The sequence below is a fragment of the Musca vetustissima genome, unplaced genomic scaffold, assembly GCF_032173495.1.
Source record: "Musca vetustissima isolate MV318-11 ecotype Yass unplaced genomic scaffold, APGP_CSIRO_Mvet_v1 utg49300, whole genome shotgun sequence".
Classification (NCBI taxonomy): Eukaryota; Metazoa; Arthropoda; class Insecta; order Diptera; family Muscidae; genus Musca; species Musca vetustissima.
This window is the reverse complement of record NW_026887034.1, coordinates 32,158-55,506: the sequence shown is the minus strand read 5'-3', so window position 1 is coordinate 55,506 and position 23,349 is coordinate 32,158. Positions and strand designations below refer to the sequence as shown.

At 34.5% G+C, this 23,349-nt stretch overlaps 1 protein-coding gene and 1 pseudogene across 1 annotated transcript in view; one reads left to right on the top strand and one right to left on the bottom strand.

Moving 5' to 3' along the window:
* LOC133334509 (neurogenic protein mastermind-like) overlaps window positions 1-13,688 on the top strand; it is a 36,857-nt gene extending 23,169 nt beyond the window's left edge. The window contains exons 2-3 of the mRNA XM_061542823.1: window positions 12,472-13,178; window positions 13,221-13,688. Of these exons, the coding sequence (XP_061398807.1) occupies window positions 12,472-13,178; window positions 13,221-13,688 (1,175 nt within the window). The remainder of the gene's footprint in view (window positions 1-12,471; window positions 13,179-13,220) is intronic.
* A 7,272-nt stretch (window positions 13,689-20,960) lies between these two features.
* On the bottom strand, window positions 20,961-21,417 carry LOC133334510 (cytochrome c oxidase subunit 5A, mitochondrial-like; annotated as a pseudogene).
* Between the last annotated feature and the right edge of the window lie 1,932 nt (window positions 21,418-23,349).

Genomic DNA, 23,349 nt, shown 5'->3' with positions numbered 1-23,349 from the left:
TTCGTGAGACCTCTGGTCGAAGTTTTTTCTAATCGTGAGACCTCTGGTCTGTGTGAAATATAACAAAATTTGTTTTGAAATTTTACATGAGGATCCAGGTATGGTCAAGGATGCCTATAATTTTCGGTGATGATCAATTAATAATATTGGGATGAAGTGGACCGAAAACTTAATTTCTTGTGTGTTTTTTTTGAGTTGATCTATAGGCCACAATTGAAAGCCGAACAGCACAACACAACACCTGCTGAAAGAAATCTGGGCAAGTAATTAGAAGAGCTGCACAGAATATTAATTATATTTGTTGGCCTAAGAGGGTGCAAAGATCGCGAAATATTGTCCAATCTCAGAATGTAGTATCACAGAAAGTTCGATTTTCGTGGAAGTTGTGTAGGGTATCATATGGTCGGCCCCATCCGACTATACTGCTCCGCTCACTGGTTTTTCTATAGAAAACAAATCGTGAGACCTCTGATCTCCATGTTTTTTTTTCTAAAGAAAAAAATCGTAAGACCTCTGGTCCAAATTAAATTTCAGCAATTCAAAGAAAAAATGTATCTTGTGCTTTTCCTTGTCCTTTTTACCTTGCCTTTAATAATATTATTATATTTACCTTCAGTCTAGTCCATATTATTTTATTTTCATTTAATTTCGATCCCTTTTGGCTATGCCTATCCTAATCATGTCATTAAAATTAACCTTTAGCATGTCTTAACAAAATTCTAAAACCCTATCTAAATTTTGAAGATGCCTTTTTTATTCGCTTGAGACATTAAATGTCTAATCGGACATTTTTTTTTTGTGTGTGTGTGTTTATTTTAAAGTCCTAGCCTTTGATGGCAAAACATGAGACAGCCACACAAACACACATTCATACACCAAGTCAATGTCATTATAGATCAAAATGAACCTGATTAGACGCTAATTGAAAGAGTAAAAACTGTCAAAAGCATTTGACCTATAGCATGGCACAGTTGGGGCTACACAATTCAGAATACAAACACACACACACATGGACGCATAAAATTGTAGACATAACGAGCACATTTTATTTTGAAAAACTGGCCTGCTTTTCAGGATAGCCTTGATAAGGGAAACTCTGCGAAGTGATGGATGCAGAGAGCAAGAGCGACAAATACAAATACATAGACTTTATTTTGCTGTGGATGGCATACATGTTACGCATCTAGATGAGCCGCGTGCTCACACACACACATACAGATGATTATGTGGAGAGAGAAAAAATGACATTAAAAATCATGTCAACTTGACAGTTGCAAAGGAAATAAAACTAAGAACAAGAACAAGAACAAAGCAAATATTATGGCTAACTGATATTTTGCAGGTGTGCGTACATACATAAGTATATGCATAAGTGTGTGTGCAGACTGTATGAAACAACATCAGCAAAAATGCCCAGAATACGCATATTGACCCAGAATACTTTAAGGAATCCATTAGCTGTAGTTAGAAGTTGCTAACATCAGCAGAATTATAAAGACTTTTTTCTATAGAAAAACTTCGACCGGAGGTCTCACGAATTTTTTTCTATTGAAAAAACTTGGACCGGAGGTCTCACGAATTTTTTCTATAGAAAAAACTTGGACCGGAGGTCTCACGAATTTTTTTCTATAGAAAAAACTTGGACCGGAGGTCTCACGAATTTTTTTCTATAGAAAAAACTTGGACCGGAGGTCTCACGAATTTTTTTCTATAGGAAAAACTTGGACCGGAAGTCTCACGAATTTTTTTCTATAGGAAAAACTTGGACCGGAGGTCTCACTAATTTTTTTCTATAGGAAAAAACTGGGACCGTAGGTCTCACGAATTATTTTCTATAGAAAAAACTTGGACCGGAGATCTCACGAATTTTTTCTATGGAAAAAACTTGGACCGAAGGTCGCACAATTTTTTTTTCTATAGAAAAAACTTGGACCGGAGCTCTCACGAATTTTTTTCTATAGAAAAAACTTGGACTGGAGATCTCGCGAATTTAATTCTGTAGAAAAAATTGGACTGGAGGTCCCACGAATTTATTTCTGTAGAAAAAAAACTTGGACCAGAGGTCTTACGAATTTTTTTCTATGGAAAAAACTTGGACCAGAGGTCTCACGAATTTGTTCTAAAAGAAACAACAAATTTGCATCTACATCTGCTTCTCTAGCTGTTGACCCAATTATGTTGCTTTGAAATAAATATGAATACAAAAATAAAGAAGAAGAAGAGACAAAAACAAACAACGAACAACAAAAAGGCCAAGGAAAACCAACATAAGAGAAAAAAATTATACCGCCATCTAAAACACTAGCTGGCTAGAAGAAGAAGCTAAATAATCACAGCCACGTTGATGACGACCGCAAAAATGGAAATGTCATCTTTGTACACATAGCAGAGGGCAAACACACATACATCCACACATACACCACGTCGTTCATGCTCCCAGCTGTATAAGCTATGGTTTTGAAACAATTAAACCCATAGGAGGCAAATACGAAATTTTCAACATCATTCGTGAAATTCTTGACGTTGTTGTTATTGTAGTTGTCATCATCGTTTGCGGTGATATATCTTGAACTCGATAACGGCAAAGCCTGCCAGCCAATCTCAGTTTGCCAAAAAAAGGAGTAACTTAGAATACCAGATAAGAGAGTGAAAGTGTATAATGAATAACTATGTATGTATGTGTGTGTGTGCATACGATTTTTGCCTGTTGGCTGTGGGCTTTTAGGTCAGCTACCAAATTGATTCTTTGCGTTGCTAATGACCAAACTAAATTAGCTATTTAATGGTAAGCTGAAAGATTTTGTTGGCTAAAGTTCTGCTGGCAACATTTCTTCTTGGTATTCTCACAAAATTTCTGGGTTGCAAACCCTTAGGTTACCCATAAGTAAAATATTTAAAAAAATACTTTCCCCCAAATTTTCAAATTTTCACTTCAATAAATGCCTACTCATACGAAAAGTATGAATAAAAAAAAAACAGAAAAAATGCAATTTAATTTGTTTTTAACTTTGCAACTTGAATTATTTTCCATGAATCCGAACAACAACAAAAAATCGAATCTCGAAATAATGATGGCCATAGTTAAGTGAAAATAACCCAACAAACAACCAACGACCAAAATTACCGCAAACATGACAACCGGTATAACGAAATGTTGTTTGCCGTCCAACTTGTTTGGCAGGTTTGATGGTTCGATGGTTGTTGGGTCGGTTGTTTTGGTTTATACATCTGTTAAAATATTTAATGAATTAAAAAAATTACGCAAATTGCGGTTAAAGAGTGATACGGATTTCATTGGGGTCATACGGTTTTAAGCACATACGTACATACATTTTGATATTGGAACAAGAACAAAGCAATGTTGAAACGTTGGCATCCAATAGCTAATAACGGGAAATTGTTATTAAATGCAGAAGAAGAAAAATAACTGCAAATTAAAGAGATTTTTTTCTATGTCAAAAAACTTGACCTTCAAAATCATCACACAATTTTTTTCTACAAAAAACAATGAAAAACCTTGGAAGCCTTACCAATTTTTTCTATAGAAAAAACTTGGACCGGAGGTCTCACGAATTTTTTTCTATAGAAAAAACTTGGACCGGAGGTCTCACGAATTTTTTTCTATAGAAAAAACTTGGACCGGAGGTCTCACGAATTTTTTTCTATAGAAAAAACTTGGACCGGAGGTCTCACGAATTTTTTTCTATAGAAAAAACTTGGACCGGAGGTCTCACGAATTTTTTTCTATGGAAAAAACTTGGACCAGAGGTCTCACGATTTTTTTTCTATGGAAAAACCTTGGACCAGAGGTCTCACGAATTTTTTTTTCTATGGAAAAACCTTGGACCAGAGGTCTCACGAATTTTTTTCTATAGAAAAAACATGGAGACCAGAGGTCTCACGAATTTTTTTCTATAGAAAAAACATGGAGACCAGAGGTCTCACGAATTTTTTTCTATAGAAAAAACATGGAGACCAGAGGTCTCACGAATTTTTTTCTATAGAAAAAACATGGAGACCAGAGGTCTCACGAATTTTTTTCTATAGAAAAAACATGGACCAGAGGTCTCACGAATTTTTTTCTATAGAAAAAAACATGGAGACCAGAGGTCTCACGAATTTTTTTCTATAGAAAAAACATGGAGACCAGAGGTCTCACGAATTTTTTTCTATAGAAAAAACACTACCCAATGATCTCACGAATTTTTTCTATAGAAAAAACATGGAGACCCGAGGTCTCACGAATTTTTTTTATAGAAAAAACATGGAGACCAGAGGTCTCACGAATTTTTTTCTATAGAAAAAACATGGAGACCAGAGCTCTCACAAATTTTTTTCTATAGAAAAAAACATGGAGACCAGAGGTCTCACGAATTTTTTTCTATAGAAAAAAAACATGGAGACCAGAGGTCTCACGAATTTTTTTCTATAGAAAAAAAACATGGAGACCAGAGGTCTCACGAATTTTTTTCTATAGAAAAAACCTCTAGTCTCCATGTTTTTTCTATAGCAAAAGGTAGAGTCCAGAGGTGTCACCATTTTTTACAGATCTTATAATATTATGTATCATTATGTTCTCCTTCCATCCGATCCGCCTCTTGTTCGAAACACAAAACGTTCTCTGGTACGGGTTACAAGGCCAGAGTATCCTTAATGACAATTAAGACTTTAGTTTTGTTGAATTTTCACCCTACATAATTTCGATCCCCTCAGGATTTTCAAACACCATTTTTTCATATTTAACCCCCCTTTTTCTAATTTTTTTCATTTTACTTTCGTTTACACCCTTTAATTTACAATATCCTTTTTGGTTTCATTTAGTGTCTTTGAATTTCGTACTTCTGTTTTGTAGATTTTTGTTCAGCAGTTTCCTTGCCCTCGAAACAAATTTTCTTTTGTTGGACCCTAAACCCCAAATGCATTTTATGTCAATCCTAGTAAGTGGTGAAAGGTCTTAAATGGATAAATGCAATTCAAGGACTCTCTGTAAAGTTTCATCCTTTTGTTGTGTTTGTGTTTATTTGTATGTGTGTGCGCGTCGTTGTAGTAACGTAATATGCCATGATTAAGGATATTTTGCAACACAAATTTTCTGTTGGCAGAAATGCAATTAAAAATAAGTTTTTTTTACCTCTGTGTTTGTTTTCTGTCGCTGCAACTTCTGTTTTATCTGTCGTTCCGAGATATATAAAAATAAATCTTGGTAATTTTAATTAATTTTAATTTAATGCAATAGAGATGAGGCGTATGACTAGTGCCATAACGTATACGCAACATGTTTCAACCACCACAACAGGCGTGGATTTTTAAGAATATTTCTCTAAGGACACCATGGCCAGTCGTCGCAACAGTCGTCGATTTTTTAAAAAAGGACAAAAATATTTTTTTTAATATTTTTTCAAGGATTTTTTTTTGAATAAAGGATTTTTTAAAGAATATTTTTCCAATTGCCCAAAACAGGCGTGGATTTTTTAAAGAATATTTTTCCAAGTGTGGATTTTTTAAAGAATATTTTTCCAAGTGTGGATTTTTTAAAGAATATTTTTCCAAGTGCCCAAAACAGGCGTGGATTTTTTAAAGAATATTTTTCCAAGTGCCCAAAACAGGCGTGGATTTTTTAAAGAATATTTTTCCAAGTGCCCAAAACAGGCGTGGATTTTTTAAAGAATATTTTTCCAAGTGTGGATTTTTTAAAGAATATTTTTCCAAGTGTGGATTTTTTAAAGAATATTTTTCAAGTGCCCAAAAGAGGCGTGGATTTTTTATAGAAAATATTTTTCCAAGTGCCCAAAATAGGTGTGGATTTTTTAAAGAATATTTTTCCAAGTGCCCAAGATTGGCGTGGATTTTTTAAAGAATATTTTTCCAAGTGCCCAAAAAAGGCGTGAATTTTTTATAGAAAATATTTTTCCAAGTGCCCAAAATAGGCGTGGATTTTTTAAAAAATATTTTTCCAAGTGCCCAAAAAAGGCGTGGATTTTTTAAAGAATATTTTTCCAAGTGTGGATTTTTTAAAGAATATTTTTCCAAGTGTGGATTTTTTAAAGAATATTTTTCCAAGTGCCCAAAACAGGCGTGGATTTTGAAGTACATTTTTTAATAATATTTTTCCAAGTGCCCAAAACAGGCGTGGATTTTGAAGTGGATTTTGAAGTGTCATGAATTTTTAAAAATCGTGGATTTTAAAAAATGTTTCTCTAAGAAATATTAGACTTTAAGCGTGAATTTTTCTCTAAAGACTATCCGACTTATAATCGTGAATATTTAAGGATTATTTTTTTAAGGACTCCATGGTCTATAAGCTCTAAGGACTCCATATCCTATAAACGTGGAAATTTAAATAATATTTCTCTAAGGACACCATAGCCTATAATCTTGGACTTTTAAAAAATATATCTCAACGGTCCCCATGACCTATAAGCGTACATTTTACATGAATATTTCTCTAAGGGCTCCATGGCCCATAAAGGTTGATTTAAAAAAAATGTTTTTAATTTCCTTCCGTAGGCTTGGATTTTTTAAGAATATTTCAAGAGTTTCCATTGGCGTTGATTTTTTACAAAAAATGGTTTGTTAAGACCTTCCATAGGCGTAAATAGTTTAAAACTTGTTTTAAGGACCTTCTAAAGGTGTGCCTTAAGTGAGATTTAAAAAAATATATATTTGTTCAGCTTGGATTTTTTTTAAATAATATTTTTTCAATGACCCTTATCATCAACTGTGACATCCTTTGTCTCATTGTGTGAAGTTTTTGTTTTCATTTCCATTCGTTATTTCTTAATGTATTTTGGTCTCACAATTTCGCCTTAATTAAATGTACATTAAGGGATATTTGTTGTTTAAGCTTCGTTGAACTTTGTGGGGTTTTCTTAATTTCGTTGTTGTCGTCGATTTTTTTTTTCTCTTCTTCTTCTTCCTTACTCTGCTGTTTTGCATGTAGGTATATTTTTCCCTTAGCAACATCTTAATAAACTATGGAAATTTGAGATCTGGATATCGTTCGACTATAACTACAACGTTTTTCTGCTGTGTCACAAATAATTCGCTCGTGTTGCATTCGTCATTTTCGTTGTGTGTTTTGTGATTTGTTTCAGTCAGTGTTTCACTTTTTTTATTTTTTTGGTTTGTAATGTCCTTGAGTTGTATATTTTAATTTTGTAGACATAGAGAAATACCATATCCCCCTTGCCTTTGGGATGTGATTCCCCCAAAACAACTGTGTGACAGTTTCTTGTGATTGCTTGTCTGTGTCTCTCGCTCACTATTCCAGTAGTTGTCAGTCGTGTAAGTTGATGATGACGGTTAATGATCCTCTGCTCTTAGTTTTCTTGTTTTTGCTGATTTTTGTAGTTTTTTTTTTTTTTTTTTTTTTTTTTTTTGTACGCCATCTTTTGCTTGTTTACATTCCACTTGGGGGGAAGTGTGGTAAAATGCAATGACATGACAATGACACTATTCTCAAGAACTGCACAAACAGATAAATGAACGCTATTTATTGGATGAATAATTTGAGGTCTGAAAGGTTTCTTGTGTCTCATTGTTGCTGTTATTTTCTTCTCACTGAATTAATTTTAATTTGAGGTTGTGAAATCTATAACATTAAAAAGGGGATTCATTTTGACAACGGATGTCATGGGATAATATTAGGGTGGGATGTTGAAAAATGAAAATTAGTCAATTAAATTCAAAAAAAAATCAAAAGAAGGTTTTTTGGTCCTTCGGGAAATGGAGTCCTTAGAAAAATTCTCTTTAAAATTCCACGCTTATAGGGTATGGAGTCCATAGAAAAATATTGTTTAAAATTCCACACTTATAGGTCATAGAGTCCTTAGACAAATATTATTTAAAATTCCACGCTTATAGGGTATGGAGTCCTTAGAAAATTATTCGTTAAAATTCCACGCTTATAGGTCATAGAGTCCTTAGAAAAATATTCTTTAAAAATCTACGCTTATAGGCCATGAAGTCTTTCAGAAATATTTTTTTTTTAAATCTACGCTTATGGGCCATAGAGCCTTTCGGGAAATATTTCTTTAATCCACGCTTATAGGCCATGGAGTCCTTCTGAAAATATTCTTTAAAAATCCTGGCTTAAAAGCCATGGAGTCCTTCGGGAAATATTTTTTTTAATCCACGCTTATTGGTCATGGAGTCCTTAGAAAAATATTCCTTAAAGGTCAATGTGTATAGGGCATGGAGTCCTTAGAAAACTATTCTGTAAAAATCCACGTTCCTAGGCCATTGAGTCCTTAGAAAACTACACTCCTAGGCCATTGAGTCCTTAGAGAAATATTATTTAAAATCCACGCTCCTAGACCATTGACTCCTTAGAGAAATATTATTTAAAATCCATGCTTATAGGATATGGAGTCCTAGACCATTGAGTCCTTAGAGAAATATTATTTAAAATCCACGCTTATAGGATATGGACTCCTTAGAAAATTATTCTTTAAAAATCTACGCTTATCGGGTTTGGAGTCCTTAGAAAAGTATTCTTTAAAAATCCACACTTATAGGTCATAGAGTCCTTAGAAAAATATTCTTTAAAAATCTAGGGTAATAGGCCATAGAGCCTTTCGGGAAATATTTTTTTTAATCTACGCTTATAGGCCATAGGGCCGTTCGGGAAATATTTTTTTTAATCCACGCTTATAGACCATGGAGTCCTTCTGAAAATATTTTTTTTTTAAATCCTGGCTTAAAGGCCATGGAGTCCTTCGGGAAAAAATTTTTAATCCACGCTTATAGGCTATAGAGTCCTTAGAAAAATATTCTTTAAAGATCTATGGAGTCCTTAGAAAAATATTTTTTAAAAATCCATGGAGTCCTTGGAAAAATATTCTTTAAAGATCTATGGAGTCCTTAGAAAAATATTTTTTAAAAATCCATGGGGTCCTTGGAAAAAATATTCTTTAAAGATCCACGTGTATAAGGCATGGAGTCCTTAGAAAACTATTCTGTAAAAATCCACGCTGCTAGGCCATTGGGTCCTTAGAGAAATATTATTTAAAAATCCGCGCTTATCCTTCTTCTGTAAATTTTCATGGCATATTCTTTAAAAATCCTGGCTTATAGGCCACGGAGTCCTTCGGGAAATATTTTTTTTTTTTTTTTAAATCCACGTCTATAGACCATTATTATCTCCATCCACACCTAATATATCTACAACCCCACACATTGTGCCAGATATACATTCACACACACACGCACATACATATCGCACAATGTTTGTTTCGAACTCATTGACCATGTCAGTTACTGCTGATATAATTAAAAATTGAAAATGTCAACGAATTGTTGAAAGCTGTTCAGGAATTAAAGTAAATCAACCTCGACCGCATTGTAATGCCAAAGTCTATACACATATGGACAGGCGTGTGTATGTGTGTGGATTTTTATACATGAATGGTTATATAGATTTGTGTGTGTGTATGTGCGTATGTGTATTGCTTGCGTGGACACAGCCTGTTCATGGTTATCGATAAAAAAAAGAAACAGTTTCGACCACTGAACCAAAAGGATACCAACGTAGGAAATATACAATTCGTGAAAATTGTTAAAATTAAATTTGCATATCATTCCGGCAATATAATAAAGCCAAAGCAGCAGCAACAACAATTATCATCCGGTCTGTCTGTCTGTCTGTCTGTCCCTCTGTCGGGACTGGTCTGCAAAGATGCAATAAAAATGTCAATACTTGCGTGCAAAAATGATCAACAACACTGGGGAGCGAAAATTTCAATTTTTGTTCAAAATTAATAAATGTTTAATGAAAGGACGAGATTTTCTATTAAATGTTAATTTCAAATAACTTAAAGAGAAAAGGATATTGAAACATATCTTTAAACATTATTTAGATTCCGTTTTCCTAAAAACCCATCCTAATTCGGATGCAAAAATTCTTTATTGCCAAATTTTCCCAAAAACCCATGCGAATTCTGATACAAACATTCTCTATTGGCCAACATTAAGTTGGCATCTGAAGCAGAAATTAAAAACAAATTCACTGCGTCAGTTTAAACTTCATTTTTTCCCTGCAACCACGAAAAGCAAAACTATTACTTCCCAAAAATGAAACTCCTTTTAACATTAGGAAACAAAGTTTGAACATTGGAGTCCTCAAATATACCAAAACCCATTTCAACTAAACTAAAAAAAATATAGTCGCAAACCTTTTAGTCCATTTATGAAGTCCCTGAGAAAAAAAGTGAAACATTAATGTTAAGGATGTAGACTATAAAAGACCAGACGTCGCCTCCGCCGCCTAAAATTGGACAGTGAATGAATGAAAGAATGACAAAAAAGGAAGAAAAACTAAAACGCAAGAAAAGTTTGTAGACATTTTCAAGTGCTGCCACTTGAGGAAAAAAGCCAAACATTTGCTGTAAAAATATTTCCGCGACATTAACGTTTTGCATCAGCACGCTGTCATCTCAGAAAACAATTCTAAAAATATCCGAGTTGGAGCAGAACAAAACGAAATAAATGTGTCATGGGTGACAAATGCCAGGTATATGAAAGGATTCTAGCAAGAAATAAAAACAACAGGCCATTGAGTCCTTGGAGAAATATTCTTTAAAAATCCACATTTATGGCCACTGAGTCTTTAGAGAAATATTCGTTAAAAATCCACGCCTATAAGTCATTGAGTCCTAAGAGAAATATTATTTAAAAATCCACGCCTATAGGCCATGGAGTCCTTAGAGAAATATTCTTTAAAAATCCACGCTTCTAGGTCATTGAGTCCTTAGAGAAATATTCTTAACAAAACACATAAAGGCCATTGAGTCCTTAGAGAAATATTCGTAAAAAACACAACTTTACATAATTGTGTCCTTAGAGAAGTATTCTTTAAATATCCACGCATATAGGCCATTGAGTCCTTAGAGAAATATTCTTTAAAAATCCACGCTTCTAGGCCATTGAGTCCTTAGAGAAATATTCTTTAAAAATTCACACCTATAGGCCTTTGAGTCCTTAGAGAAATATTCTTTAAAAATCCACGCCTATAGGCCATTGATTCCTTAGAGAAATATTCTTTAAAAATCCACGCCTATAGGCCATTGTGTCCTTAGAGAAATATTCTTTAAAAATCCACGCCTATAGGCCATTGAGTCCTTAGAGAAACATTCTTAAAAAAACACATAAATGCCATTGAGTCCTTAGAGAAATATTCGTAAAAAACACAACTTTATATAATTGTGTCCTTAGAGAAATATTCTTTAAAAATCCACGCTTCTAGGCCATTGAGTCCTTAGAGAAATATTCTTTAAAAATCCACGCTTCTAGGCCATTGAGTCCTTAGAGAAATATTCTTTAAAAATCCACGCTTCTAGGCCATAGAGTCCTTAGAGAAGTATTATTTAAAAATTCACTCCGATAGACCATTGAGTCCTTAGAGAAATATTATTTAAAAATCCACGCCTATAGCCCATTGACTCCATAGAGAAATATTCTTAGGATAAGCATTTGAGATCTTAGGGAAATATTCTATTTCTCCAAGGCCATTGAGTCCTTGGAGAAATATTCTTTAAAAATCCACATTTATGAGCCACTGAGTCCTTAGAGAAATATTTTTTTTAAATCCACGCCTATAGGCCATTGAGTCCTTACACAAATATTCTTTGAAAATCCAAATCTATACGCCATTGAGTACCTAGATAAGTTTTCTTTAAAATCCTACGATGGTCCTTGAAAAAATATTCTTTAAAAAATCCACGCCTACGATGGTCCTTGAAAAAATATTCTTTAAAAAATCCGCGCCTATGATGGTCCTTAAAAAATATTCTTTAAAAAATTCACGCCTATGATGGTCCTTTAAAAAAATATTCTTTAAAAAATTCACGCCTATGATGGTCTTTTAAAAAATATTCTTTAAAAAATCCGCGCCTATGATGGTCCTTAAAAAATATTCTTTAAAAAATTCACGCCTATGATGGTCCTTAAAAAATAGTCTTTAAAAAATCCTCGCGTTGGGAATGTCCTTAAAAAATATTCTTTAACAAATTCACGCCTATGATGGTCCTTAAAAAATATTCTTTAAAAAATTCACGCCTATGATGGTCTTTTAAAAAATATTATTTAAAAATCTACGCCTTCTATAATCCTTGAAAAAAGATTTTTTAAAAAGTCCACGCCTTGTGGGTCCTTTGAAATATTATTATTTAAAAAATCTCTTTTGATCCTTTGATGAAATATGCCATAATAATCATTTCTGAATTCCTTTAAGCTGCAGATATTCTTCAAAAGGATAACAAACGGAAAAGTAGCAAACCATTTCCCCAGATTTTTATCCATATTGAAATAAGCCCACATACCTGACTACCTGAATCTGTACAGTACTCAACATTTCCATCAATGAATCTTAATGAATATTCATGTAATTTTTGTTCATCTATTTTTTTTCATTTCGCACTTTCTCTCTTTCACACTCTTCAATATCTTTGTTTCTGTTTTTGTTTTTGCTTTCAGTGACCACCGTTGAGCCGAACATGTACACAACCTGTATCCCAGTTGGCGGTGGCAACTACACTGCCGGTGGGGTGTATGCACCCACAACGATGGCCAACGCCACTACCGATACCCTGGCCTCCGGCTTCGAATCGGCCGGCTATGCTGCGTACTCCACAGCTTTAAGTGTCACCATAGCGATTGGCTGTAGTTTACTCATCTTGAATGTTTTAATATTTGCCGGAGTTTATTATCAGCGTGACAAGACGCGTTTGGAGGTGAAGACACTGCAAAAACAATATCAGCAACGCAGTATGCATCAACAGGTGCCATCGTATCCACCCGATCCCATAAAGCATGCCCACTATCACATGGGACACTCGCAGAGTGCCAATGTTATTGTGGATGTGGAAAATCATGGAGATCAGGGTACGATTCTACTGACAGCCAGCGATGTTAAGCCACCGCCGCCACACATGTGTTCGAATACGGCCATGCAATTATCACAACAGCAGCAACAGCAACAACAGCAGCAACAAATGTCCAGTGGGCCTCCGGGCATGAATGCTGGTGGTGCAGGAGGTGGTGCTGGTAGCGGAGGCATCAATTCCAATTTATGCAGTGCCAAACAAGCAATGGACATTAACTCTGCTGGTGGCCTAATGGGATCGGGAATTATTAATAATGTTACCTACAGCACAACAAGCAAACAACAACAGCAACAACAGGCCCAAACCCAGCAACAGCAATTACAGGCTCAGCAACAGCAGCAGCAACAACAACAACAAGCTCACCTTGCTGCCCAACGTGAACATTTACAAATCAAAGGCATGAACTCCGGCCAGGTTAATGTTGCTGGTAATACAACCGGGGCCATGACACTACAGACCGGCTCCACTCAAACCTTTGGACGCAATCCCAGTGTCTCGGTAGCCAGTAGTAGCAGCATGAATACCGCCTCGAATATTTCATACAATCCCGGCATGATGACATTGCCAAAAGCTGGCACTTTGCATCATGCCAGCTCAATAAATTATGGACGCAATCCTGGTGGTGGCAGTGGCGGAGGTGGTGGTAATGGCACCATGACACTGGCCAGCAGCAGTATTAGTAATGCTTTACTTGATGGCCGTAGCAATATGTTGATGACTAGTCAGGGGGGAGCGGGAGGTGATTGCATGACATTACCAAGAAATTTGTCCATGTCATCACGACACAATCTATCTTCAGGTGAGTAAATGTTTTTCTTGCCGTTGTTTTTGTTTTTGTTGCTATGTTCTATGCATGAATTATATGGAGGATTCTTCTAATATAAGGTGCTGGTAACGATAAGTACGGGGATGGGCAATACAACTTTAAGAAAACGTGAGGGAAAATTGTATTTGAATAAATATTTAAATGTGTCGATAAGAAGGAAATTTTCTCCTACAAATAGAAGAAATTTCGATAGTAACTGAAGAAATATTCTTTAATAAATAAAATCGTCGTTAACTTCGACAGGGTCCATTTTTTCTTCAAGCTCTCCACCATATGCTGTTAATTAAAAATGTTCGTCAAAAGTTCAGGACCTTCATTCGGAGACTGTGTCCTAGTAAATTCTTTGCTTTGTTTATGTTGTGAGAAAATAAAATTAGGGGGTCCATTTTTGGGACCCGTTAACAAACAAGGTTCTATATTAACAAAAAATATTTGAAAAAAATTTCTTATACTCCTCAAATCTGGAATGCCAAATTCCAGGCTTTCTGGTGGAAAAGTACTAATGAAAAAAACAACAAAAATTAAAAAAATCAAGTTTTTTTGCAAAAAAGCTTAACCTCTAAAACCCCGAATGCTAAATTTCAGACACATTTTTGAGGACATGCGCCTTTAAGGTAACATAAACGGGGAGGGATCTATTTATTGGAGCTATGTCCAAATATGACTCTTGTATCAAAATATTCGGCAGATATCTTTCTCACACCGGAATGACAAAGGACAGGCACTTCGGCGATGAAATGCGCCTAAAAAGTTGAAATCCCAACAGTAGGTGGACATTTATATAAAGACTTTATCAACCTACCTGTATCGAAAATGTTCCGCAAATATGTTTCCCGATGGGGGAAAAGGAAAATAAACCCTTCAAAATAATAAAAAAAGTAGAACCATAGATATAGCCATTAAACGGTAGTGTGAGTCTTAAATAATATTGTTTGTGAATGTAACACTAATGCGATCCTTAAAAAAATCTTTCAAAACTTCACATTAATCGACCCTTGAAAAATATTTTTTGCAAAATTCAATGTCCCTTTGAAAAATAATCCTTATTAAAATCCACGAAAATATTCTTTGAAAAAATCATAAAAATTGTATTTAAAAATTTTGCCATTGTATTGGTCTTTGAAAACCCACCTTTTTAAATATTCCTTTTTAAACCCACGGCTATTCTAGTCCTTGAAAAATATTCCTTCTGTTTTGGGTACTAGAAAAAAATATTCTTTAAGAAATCCACGCCTCATATAGACCCTAAAAAATATTCTTTAAGAAATCCACGCCTCATATAGACCCTAAAAAATATTCTTTAAGAAATCCACGCCTCATATAGACCCTAAAAAATATTCTTTAAGAAATCCACGCCTCATATAGACCCTCTAAATATCTTTAAAAAATCCACGCCTCATATAGACCCTCTTTAAAAAATCCACGCCTCATATAGACCCCGAAAAAATATTCTTTAAGAAATCCACGCCTCATATAGACCCTGAAAAAATATTCTTTAAGAAATCCACGCCTCATATAGACCCTGAAAAAATATTCTTTAAAAAATCCACGCCTCATATAGATCCTGAAAAAACATTCTTTAAGAAATCCACGCCTCATATAGATACTGAAAAAAATATTCTTTAAGAAATCCACGCCTCATATAGATCCTGAAAAAAATATTCTTTAAGAAATCCACGCCTCATATAGATCCTGAAAAAATATTCTTTAAGAAATCCACGCCTCATATAGATCCTGAAAAAATATTCTTTAAGAAATCCACGCCTCATATAGATCCTGAAAAAAATATTCTTTAAGAAATCCACGCCTCCTATAGACCCTGAAAAAAATATTCTTTAAGAAATTCACGCCTTCATATGGACATCTAAAAAAATATTCTTTAAGAAATCCACGCCTCATATAGATCCTGAAAAAAATATTCTTTAAGAAATCCACGCCTCCTATAGACCCTGAAAAAACATTCTTTAAGAAATCCACGCCTCATATAGATCCTGAAAAAATATTCTTTAAGAAATCCACGCCTCCTATAGACCCTGAAAAAATATTCGTTAAGATATCCACGCCTCCTATAGACCCTGAAAACATATTCTTTAAGATATCCACGACTCCTATAGACCCTGAAAAAATATTCTTTAAGATATCCACGCCTCCTATAGACCCTGAAAAAATATTCTTTAAGATATCCACGCCTCCTATAGACCCTGAAAAAATATTCTTTAAGATATCCACGCCTCCTATAGACCCTGAAAAAACATTCTTTAAGAAATCCACGCCTCCTATAGACCCTGAAAAAATATTCTTTAAGATATCCACGCCTCCTATAGACCCTGAAAACATATTCTTTAAGAAATCCACGCCTCCTATAGACCCTGAAAAAACATTCTTTAAGAAATCCACGCCTCCTATAGACCCTGAAAAAATATTCTTTAAAAAATCCACGCCTCCTATAGACCCTGAAAAAATATTCTTTAAAAAATCCACGCCTCCTATAGACCCTGAAAAAATATTCTTTAAAAAATCCACGCCTCACGCCTTATGTAGACCCTGAAAAAATATTCTTTAAAAAATCCACGCCTCCAATAGACCCTGAAAAAATATTCTTTAAAAAATCCACGCCTCCTATAGACCCTGAAAAAATATATTTAAAAAATCCACGCCTCCTATAGACCCTGAAAAAATATTCTTTAAAAAATCCACGCCTCCTATAGACCCTGAAAAAATATTCTTTAAAAAATCCACGCCTCCTATAGACCCTTGAAAAAATATTCTTTAAAAAATCCACGCCTCCTATAGACCCTTAAAAAAATATTCTTTAAAAAATCCACGCCTCCTATAGACCCTGAAAAAAATATTCTTTAAGAAATCCACGCCTCCTATAGACCCTGAAAAAAATATTCTTTAAGAAATCCACGCCTCCTATAGACCCTGAAAAAAATATTCTTTAAGAAATCCACGCCTCCTATAGACCCTGAAAAAAATATTCTTTAAGAAATCCACGCCTCCTATAGACCCTGAAAACAACATCCTTAAAAAATCCACGCCTCCTACAGACACTGAAAAAAAATTCTGAAAAAAATCCACGCCTCCTATAGACCCTGAAAAAGACATTCTTTAAGAAATCTACGCCTCCTATAGACCCTGAAAAAAACATTCTTAAAAAAACCACGCCTCCTATAGACCATGAAAAAAACATTCTTTAAGAAATCCACGCCTCCTATAGACCCTGAAAAAAACATTCTTAAGAAAATCCACGCCTTCTAGAAAAAACATTCGTAAAAAAATCCACGCCTTCTAGAAAAAATATTCTTTAAGAAATCCACGCCTTCTAGAAAAAATATTCTTTAAGAAATCCACGCCTCCTATGGACCCTGAAAAAAAACATTCTTAAAAAATCCACGCCTCCTATGGACCCTAAAAAAACATTTTTAAAAAAATCCACGCTTCCTATACACCCTGAAAAAACATTCTTAAAAAATCCACGCCTTCTAGAAAAAATATTCTTTAGAAATCCATGCGTCCTATAGACCCTGAAAAAAATATTTTTTAAGATATCCACGCCTCCTATAGACCCTGAAAAAACATTCTTAAAAAATCCACGCCTTCTAGAAAAAATATTCTTTAGAAATCCACGCCTCCTATAGACCCTGAAAAAAATATTTTTTAAGATATCCACGCCTCCTATAGACCCTGAAAAAATATTCTTTAAGATATCCACGCCTCCTATAGACCCTGAAAAAAATATTCTTTAAGATATCCACGCCTCCTATAGACCCTAAAAAAATGTTCTTTACAAATCCACGCCTTCTTTTTGGGTACTTGAAAAAATATTCTTTAAAAATCCACGCCATATTTTTGGGTACTTGAAAAAATATTCTTTAAAAATATTCTTAAAAATTCCTAAAAAATATTCTTTTAAAAATCTACGTTTAAAAAATCCAGGCTTACTTTGGCCTTGAAAAAATATTCTTTAAAAATGCGCCTTGAAATAATAGCATCGTATATGATTAGTTTGTTTTGATTTCGTATGTATAAATGTGTGGGAGAAGGTAAATTAGTTTGACTTCACTTCCTTCCATTTGCAAAAACTATGCGTTTGAGTTCAACAAGAAACATAAATGGCATTTTAATGTTAGTAAAATTAAAACTTTCTATTTAGACATGTACACGCACACAGCCCGGAAACACTACAAGAATGGCAACAACAGCAATGAACAAAAAAATTATAATTAATTAAAAACTTTTAGCAATAACAATAACATTGTGTGTGTGTGTGTGAACACACACATATTCTACCAAGCCATGTAGAAGGATGCAGGTAAACAACAACAAAAAAATACTAGAATTTATGGAATTATGGGAATATATCCCATTGAGAGTAGTTTTTAATTTTTTTTCAAAATTTTTCAAAGACTAGCAAATGTTGTTTTTTTCTAAGTTTTACATTTTTTGAAAGGGTTTTAAACAATTTAAAATGTATTAGTCCAATGAGATATCTTTATACCAAAAGTGTATTATAACATTCCAAAAAAATACGTCGTCATACCAACTGAGTTCAAAGCAAAGGAGTATGAAAGATAATCGCTGAATTTTTGTCTCCTGAAAAAAATCCCCAGCAGTGGTCCTGATGAACAAACGGGCAACTGAATCAGAAAGATGATACCATTTTCATCAAGGTCATGTAATATGCTTAATTTCTGTACTTGATGAAGACCAAAAGAAAGAGGAAGAAAATCCAAAAGCATGAAAATGTAAAGAAGTAGATAATGATGAGAACAACCACCCATCCACACCCCCCCCCCCCCCCCCCCCACAGCATAAAGACTTAAAAGGAAAATCATGGCAAATTAAGTCAGGAAATACAAAAGTATTTTCGTGGAAAAACATTGATTGGCACTTGAGAATGTTGAGTTGGGAAGCAGTGCTTAAATTAAGCAACTTGTCGTTTCTTTTTCACTCTCCCTCTCCTTCTCTTCTACTTTCATTCTTAAGGGTTTTCCCTGTAGAGGGGTTGCTTATGCCACATTGTGATGAAAAGATTGGTCGGTTGGTCAGTCGCCGTCAAACGGTTCTTTTTGTCCTTCTCTATCGATGTCCTGCCAAGGAAAATATCATCAACAATGATGACCATTAAGATTGTGAAAACGCTTTAGCTGTTGTTGTTGTTGCTGTCGTTGAGAGGCAAAATAAGTTAATTTCTCTGAAATTAATCGGCATGTGATGGCTTTTATTCGGGGATACATGTATGTTCGAGTGTGTGTATGTGTAGCTGTAAACAGCTCTTAAGATGGTGTGAGATAAATTAAAGGAAATTTTCTTCTTTGAATAGTAAAATAACAACAATAACAAAAAAAATAATTTGTTGATTTTAATTAACTAGGCCTTTTCTTATAAGAGATGTATATATGCATCAAAATATATATATTTCTTGTGAAGGAAATTTGAGACGTCTAAATGAGAACGACCTTCATTATGGTGGGAGGTTGTTCAATTGCTATGGCATTGTCATCGTATTAATTAATTCAATTTACGAAAATTTTAACGAACATATTATTGCAAAGAATTTTGTTAAAAAATATTTTTTTCATGTAACCAAAAGAGGCGTGGTTTTTTTATACTCTTCACCACACTGTGGTACAGGGTATTATGTCTTTGTGCATATGTCTGTAACAAGGAAACGAGATAGAAACATGGTTCCTTTTGAGAATATGCATAGAATCACTTTCTAAGTCGATTTATGCATGTCCGTGCGTCCTTCTGTTTGTCTATCTGTCCATAATCCGAATTGGATGAAATTTGGCACAGGTCACTTATAAAGATATAGCTCCCATATATATAAATATTGCACCAAAGTTCCTATATATATATATCCTTCGATTTGCACGAAAATTGGCATAGCGTACTGCATTAAGTTTAGAACGATGAGTGTTAAATTTCGTGAAAATCGGTTCAGATTTAGATATAGCTCCCATACATATTTTCGACCGATTTGAGGTAAACAGTGCACCAAAGTTCCTATATATCCTTCGATTTGCACGAAATTTAGCATAGCGTATTGAATTAAGTCTAAAACGATGTGTGTTAAATTCCGATTTGAGGCAAATAGTGCACCAAAGTTCCTATATATCTTTCGATTTGCATGAAATTTGGCATAGCGTACTGGTTCAAGTCTAGAATGATGTGTGCTAAGTTTCGTGAAAATCGGTTCAGATTTAGATATAGCTCCCCTATATACTTTCGTCCGATTTTATGTAAATGGTTCACCAAAGTCCCTACATATTCTTGGACTTGCACGTAATTTGTCATAGTTTAGGATCGGTTCAGATTTCAATATAGCTCTCACATATTCATATATATTTGTCCGATTTTACATAAATGCAGTGTTGCCAATTTAGCACTTTTAGTGCTAGATTTAGCATTTTTCAAAATCCTTTAGCACCAAAAAAAATTGATCTAGCACCTAGCATCTTTTTTAGCACTTTTATTTTTTTCAGGTTATTTTTTAGTTTAATCCGAAAAAATTGTTGTTTTCGATTTCACATACACTTATTGAAATTTCTTCATGTTTCACGCTATGAGTTTGATTTTCCAATGTTAAAAAATGGTGGTGACTGTGACATTGCCTGCTAGTAGGTTGTTTATTTGGGAAAATGTTGAAAACAAATTATGCGGAGCCTTTGTGGGGAAGTAAAGTAAAAATCATAAACCCAAATTGTAAACTTTCTGGAAAGATGTTCTTACTCAACTGGAATCCAGAATGTCAAATTAGGACCACTTCATAGTACCAAAAATGGGTCGCGTCCCACTTCAAATGGGGGTTATGTCAAATAATGGACCTACATCGAAAATGTTCCGCAAACTTTTTTGGGGAAAAAGGTTTTAAAACCTTAAAAGTATGCAAGTGGGCGGGAATTTTATATTGACTATATGTCCAAATATAGAAACTTGTCCGCATAAATATTTTCTACCCTAACAGAGCCCAGAGAATACGACTAAACTCCTCAAAATATCGAAAATAGGTCGGTACTTTAATATGAAGGCTGTGAGCAAACTCTGATAATTTTCTGCATTTGTGCCAATTTTTTTATGTTTTTAACAAATAGGACGCTTTATTTTCTTCTTCATCCAGGAAAAATGGGTTTTCTGCGAATTCATGTTAATACATTTCCATTATTGGCGTTCCCAATCACAAGTTTTCTTTTTGTTTTTTCAAATTAAACTAAATACATTAGAAACAAAGATTCTTCACCCCGTCCTTACATATCGAACACAGACTTAAGGGCCAATTCTGGTTTGTCGTAGTTGATTTCTTCGGGTGTGGGAATGCCAGTCAGTGAGGGTGGGACGAACGTGGTTGATGATGTAGGGATAGATTTCATCGGTCTTGTCACCGCACTTATCCTTGAGACCTTCCAACCATCTGATGGCCAAAGCAATGTCGTTAACCTAACGGCATGCCTTCAATCCAGCATTGACAATTTTGGGAGCTGGAACCAAATCCATACCCAACAAATCGTTCATGCCCTTGCGCACCTCCCAGCCATCGATATCGGCACTGTTTGTCGAATTCCTCGGCAGGAATTTCATGATGGGCAGCACGGACAACACTAACACGGCTGGTTACGCCGATGGAGCTACGAGCAATGTTAGCGATTTGGCTAGCAGCAAGGCGGAACATTCTGAGAGTCTGATAGTTCGCGTTAAGAAAAATATAATGTCTATTAAAAAATTTGGAGGCCACCCGGACACGGACCAATATTGATAATTATTTGTATGGAGATTTTCTGCCTAATGAGAATCCTAAATATTAAATTGCAGCAACATCGGTTAAAAAACGTGCTGAAGTCGAAGCATGCATCCATATTGATAATTTTTGGTAGGTAGATTTTTTTCCAATTAAAATCAAAAATATAAAATTAGAGCCAATTCGGTTGGGGCTACCCTAAAAAGGACATACATATATCACACTTTCAGTGCCAAACACCCTAGGAATATTAGTAAAGTGCAAAATTTCAAAGATTTTTTTTCAATATCGCGAGCTTGTTATCGTTATTGTTATTTAATCAGACAGACGGACATGGCTACATCGAAAAATTTTATTCTGATTAAGAATAAATTGGATCTCTGGTGAATATTTCGAGGTGTTGCAAAAATATTTAAAATACACCCACTCCATCTTATGTGTATAATGAATTTTTAATAAATACAGATCTCATTATTAGCTACAAGTGAAGTTTCTTCCAAAAACATTTTAGCACTTTTATTTGGCACTTTTTTTAGCATTTTCTAGCATTTTTTTAAACAAAATCTAGCATTTTTTATCGACAAAGTTTTGGCAACACTGCATAAATGGCTCTCCAAACTCCTAATGTTTGTTCGATTAACACGAAATTTTGAACAATGTATCAAATTGAGATTTGAATGACGTTATTGGGTTTTGTTGAAATTGGTGCAGATGCAGCCATAGCTTCCATATGTATTTGGAACGGGTGTCTGGTTGAAATTAAATGTTTAACAGTGCGGCGTACCGAATAGCGTGTATCAATTTTACTATAAAACGTTTTCCATAAAAATATACCTTGGACATTGGAACATAGACAAATGTAAGGATATACCCAAAGTGGTGAAAGGTATCATATAGTCGGCCCAGTCCGACTTTGCTGCTTTCCTTATTGGTTTTTTTTTTCAAGTATACAAAACAGGCGTAGGTTTTTTAAATAATCTTTTTTCAAATTTTCCAAGGGTTGTAATTATTTAATTAGATGACCTCCAAAGTACCACAATTACTGGAATTATTCAACATAATTGGCCTTAAACAATTCCTGAGAAATTTTTACACAAGTTTTCAAAGAAGAACAACAATAACCCCACTACACTTACAAAAAAAAACAAAACAAAAAACAGCTTCTTTTCAAGAAAAACCCTATAAGCTACAAGCTCTCTTTACACACAAAGTAAACTGGAAATTTGAATATAATCTGCTGCTATATTTAAACTCCGTACATGAGAAAATCTCTACATAAAAAAATATGACGAAAAAACTCGGATAAACATTTTTTCCTAAATTATTATTTGTGAACATGTACAGAGTGGCGAAAAAGCAAAATTCTTGTAAGACGATGGCGATGTAAGAATCTTGAAAGGCAATGAGAGAAAATAAAAATTGGAGAGAAAGCGAAAAAAAATATCCTTACAAAGAGGAAGAAACCCCAAGCAAAAACTAGTTTCCACTTTTATGGTTACTTACAAAATGTGAATGCGATTGGAAATTTCCTTTTTTGCCAAAGATTTGTTTCTTTTTCATGCGAAAGCAACAGCAATGCCGCTACCCGCATCATCATCGCCATCAGCCTTAAGGCTTGTATGGGTGTGTGTGTCTTTGTGTGCTTTACCATCCAAGATAGTGTTGAACTGAAGGCATTAGCATAAGCAGTAGACAGGAACTTCAATATCGACATTGTTGGTCTTGCCATTCCATTCTTCGTCATCGACGTCGAGGCAGAATTTATAAATTTTACGATTTTCTTCTCTTTCTCGTTCCTACCGCTGCTTATATTTCTATTAAATAAACAAATTTCCGTTCAATGCAGCAGAAATGGCTATGTCGCTATTTAGCAGAAGAAGAGTAGGAGGAGGAAGAAGAAG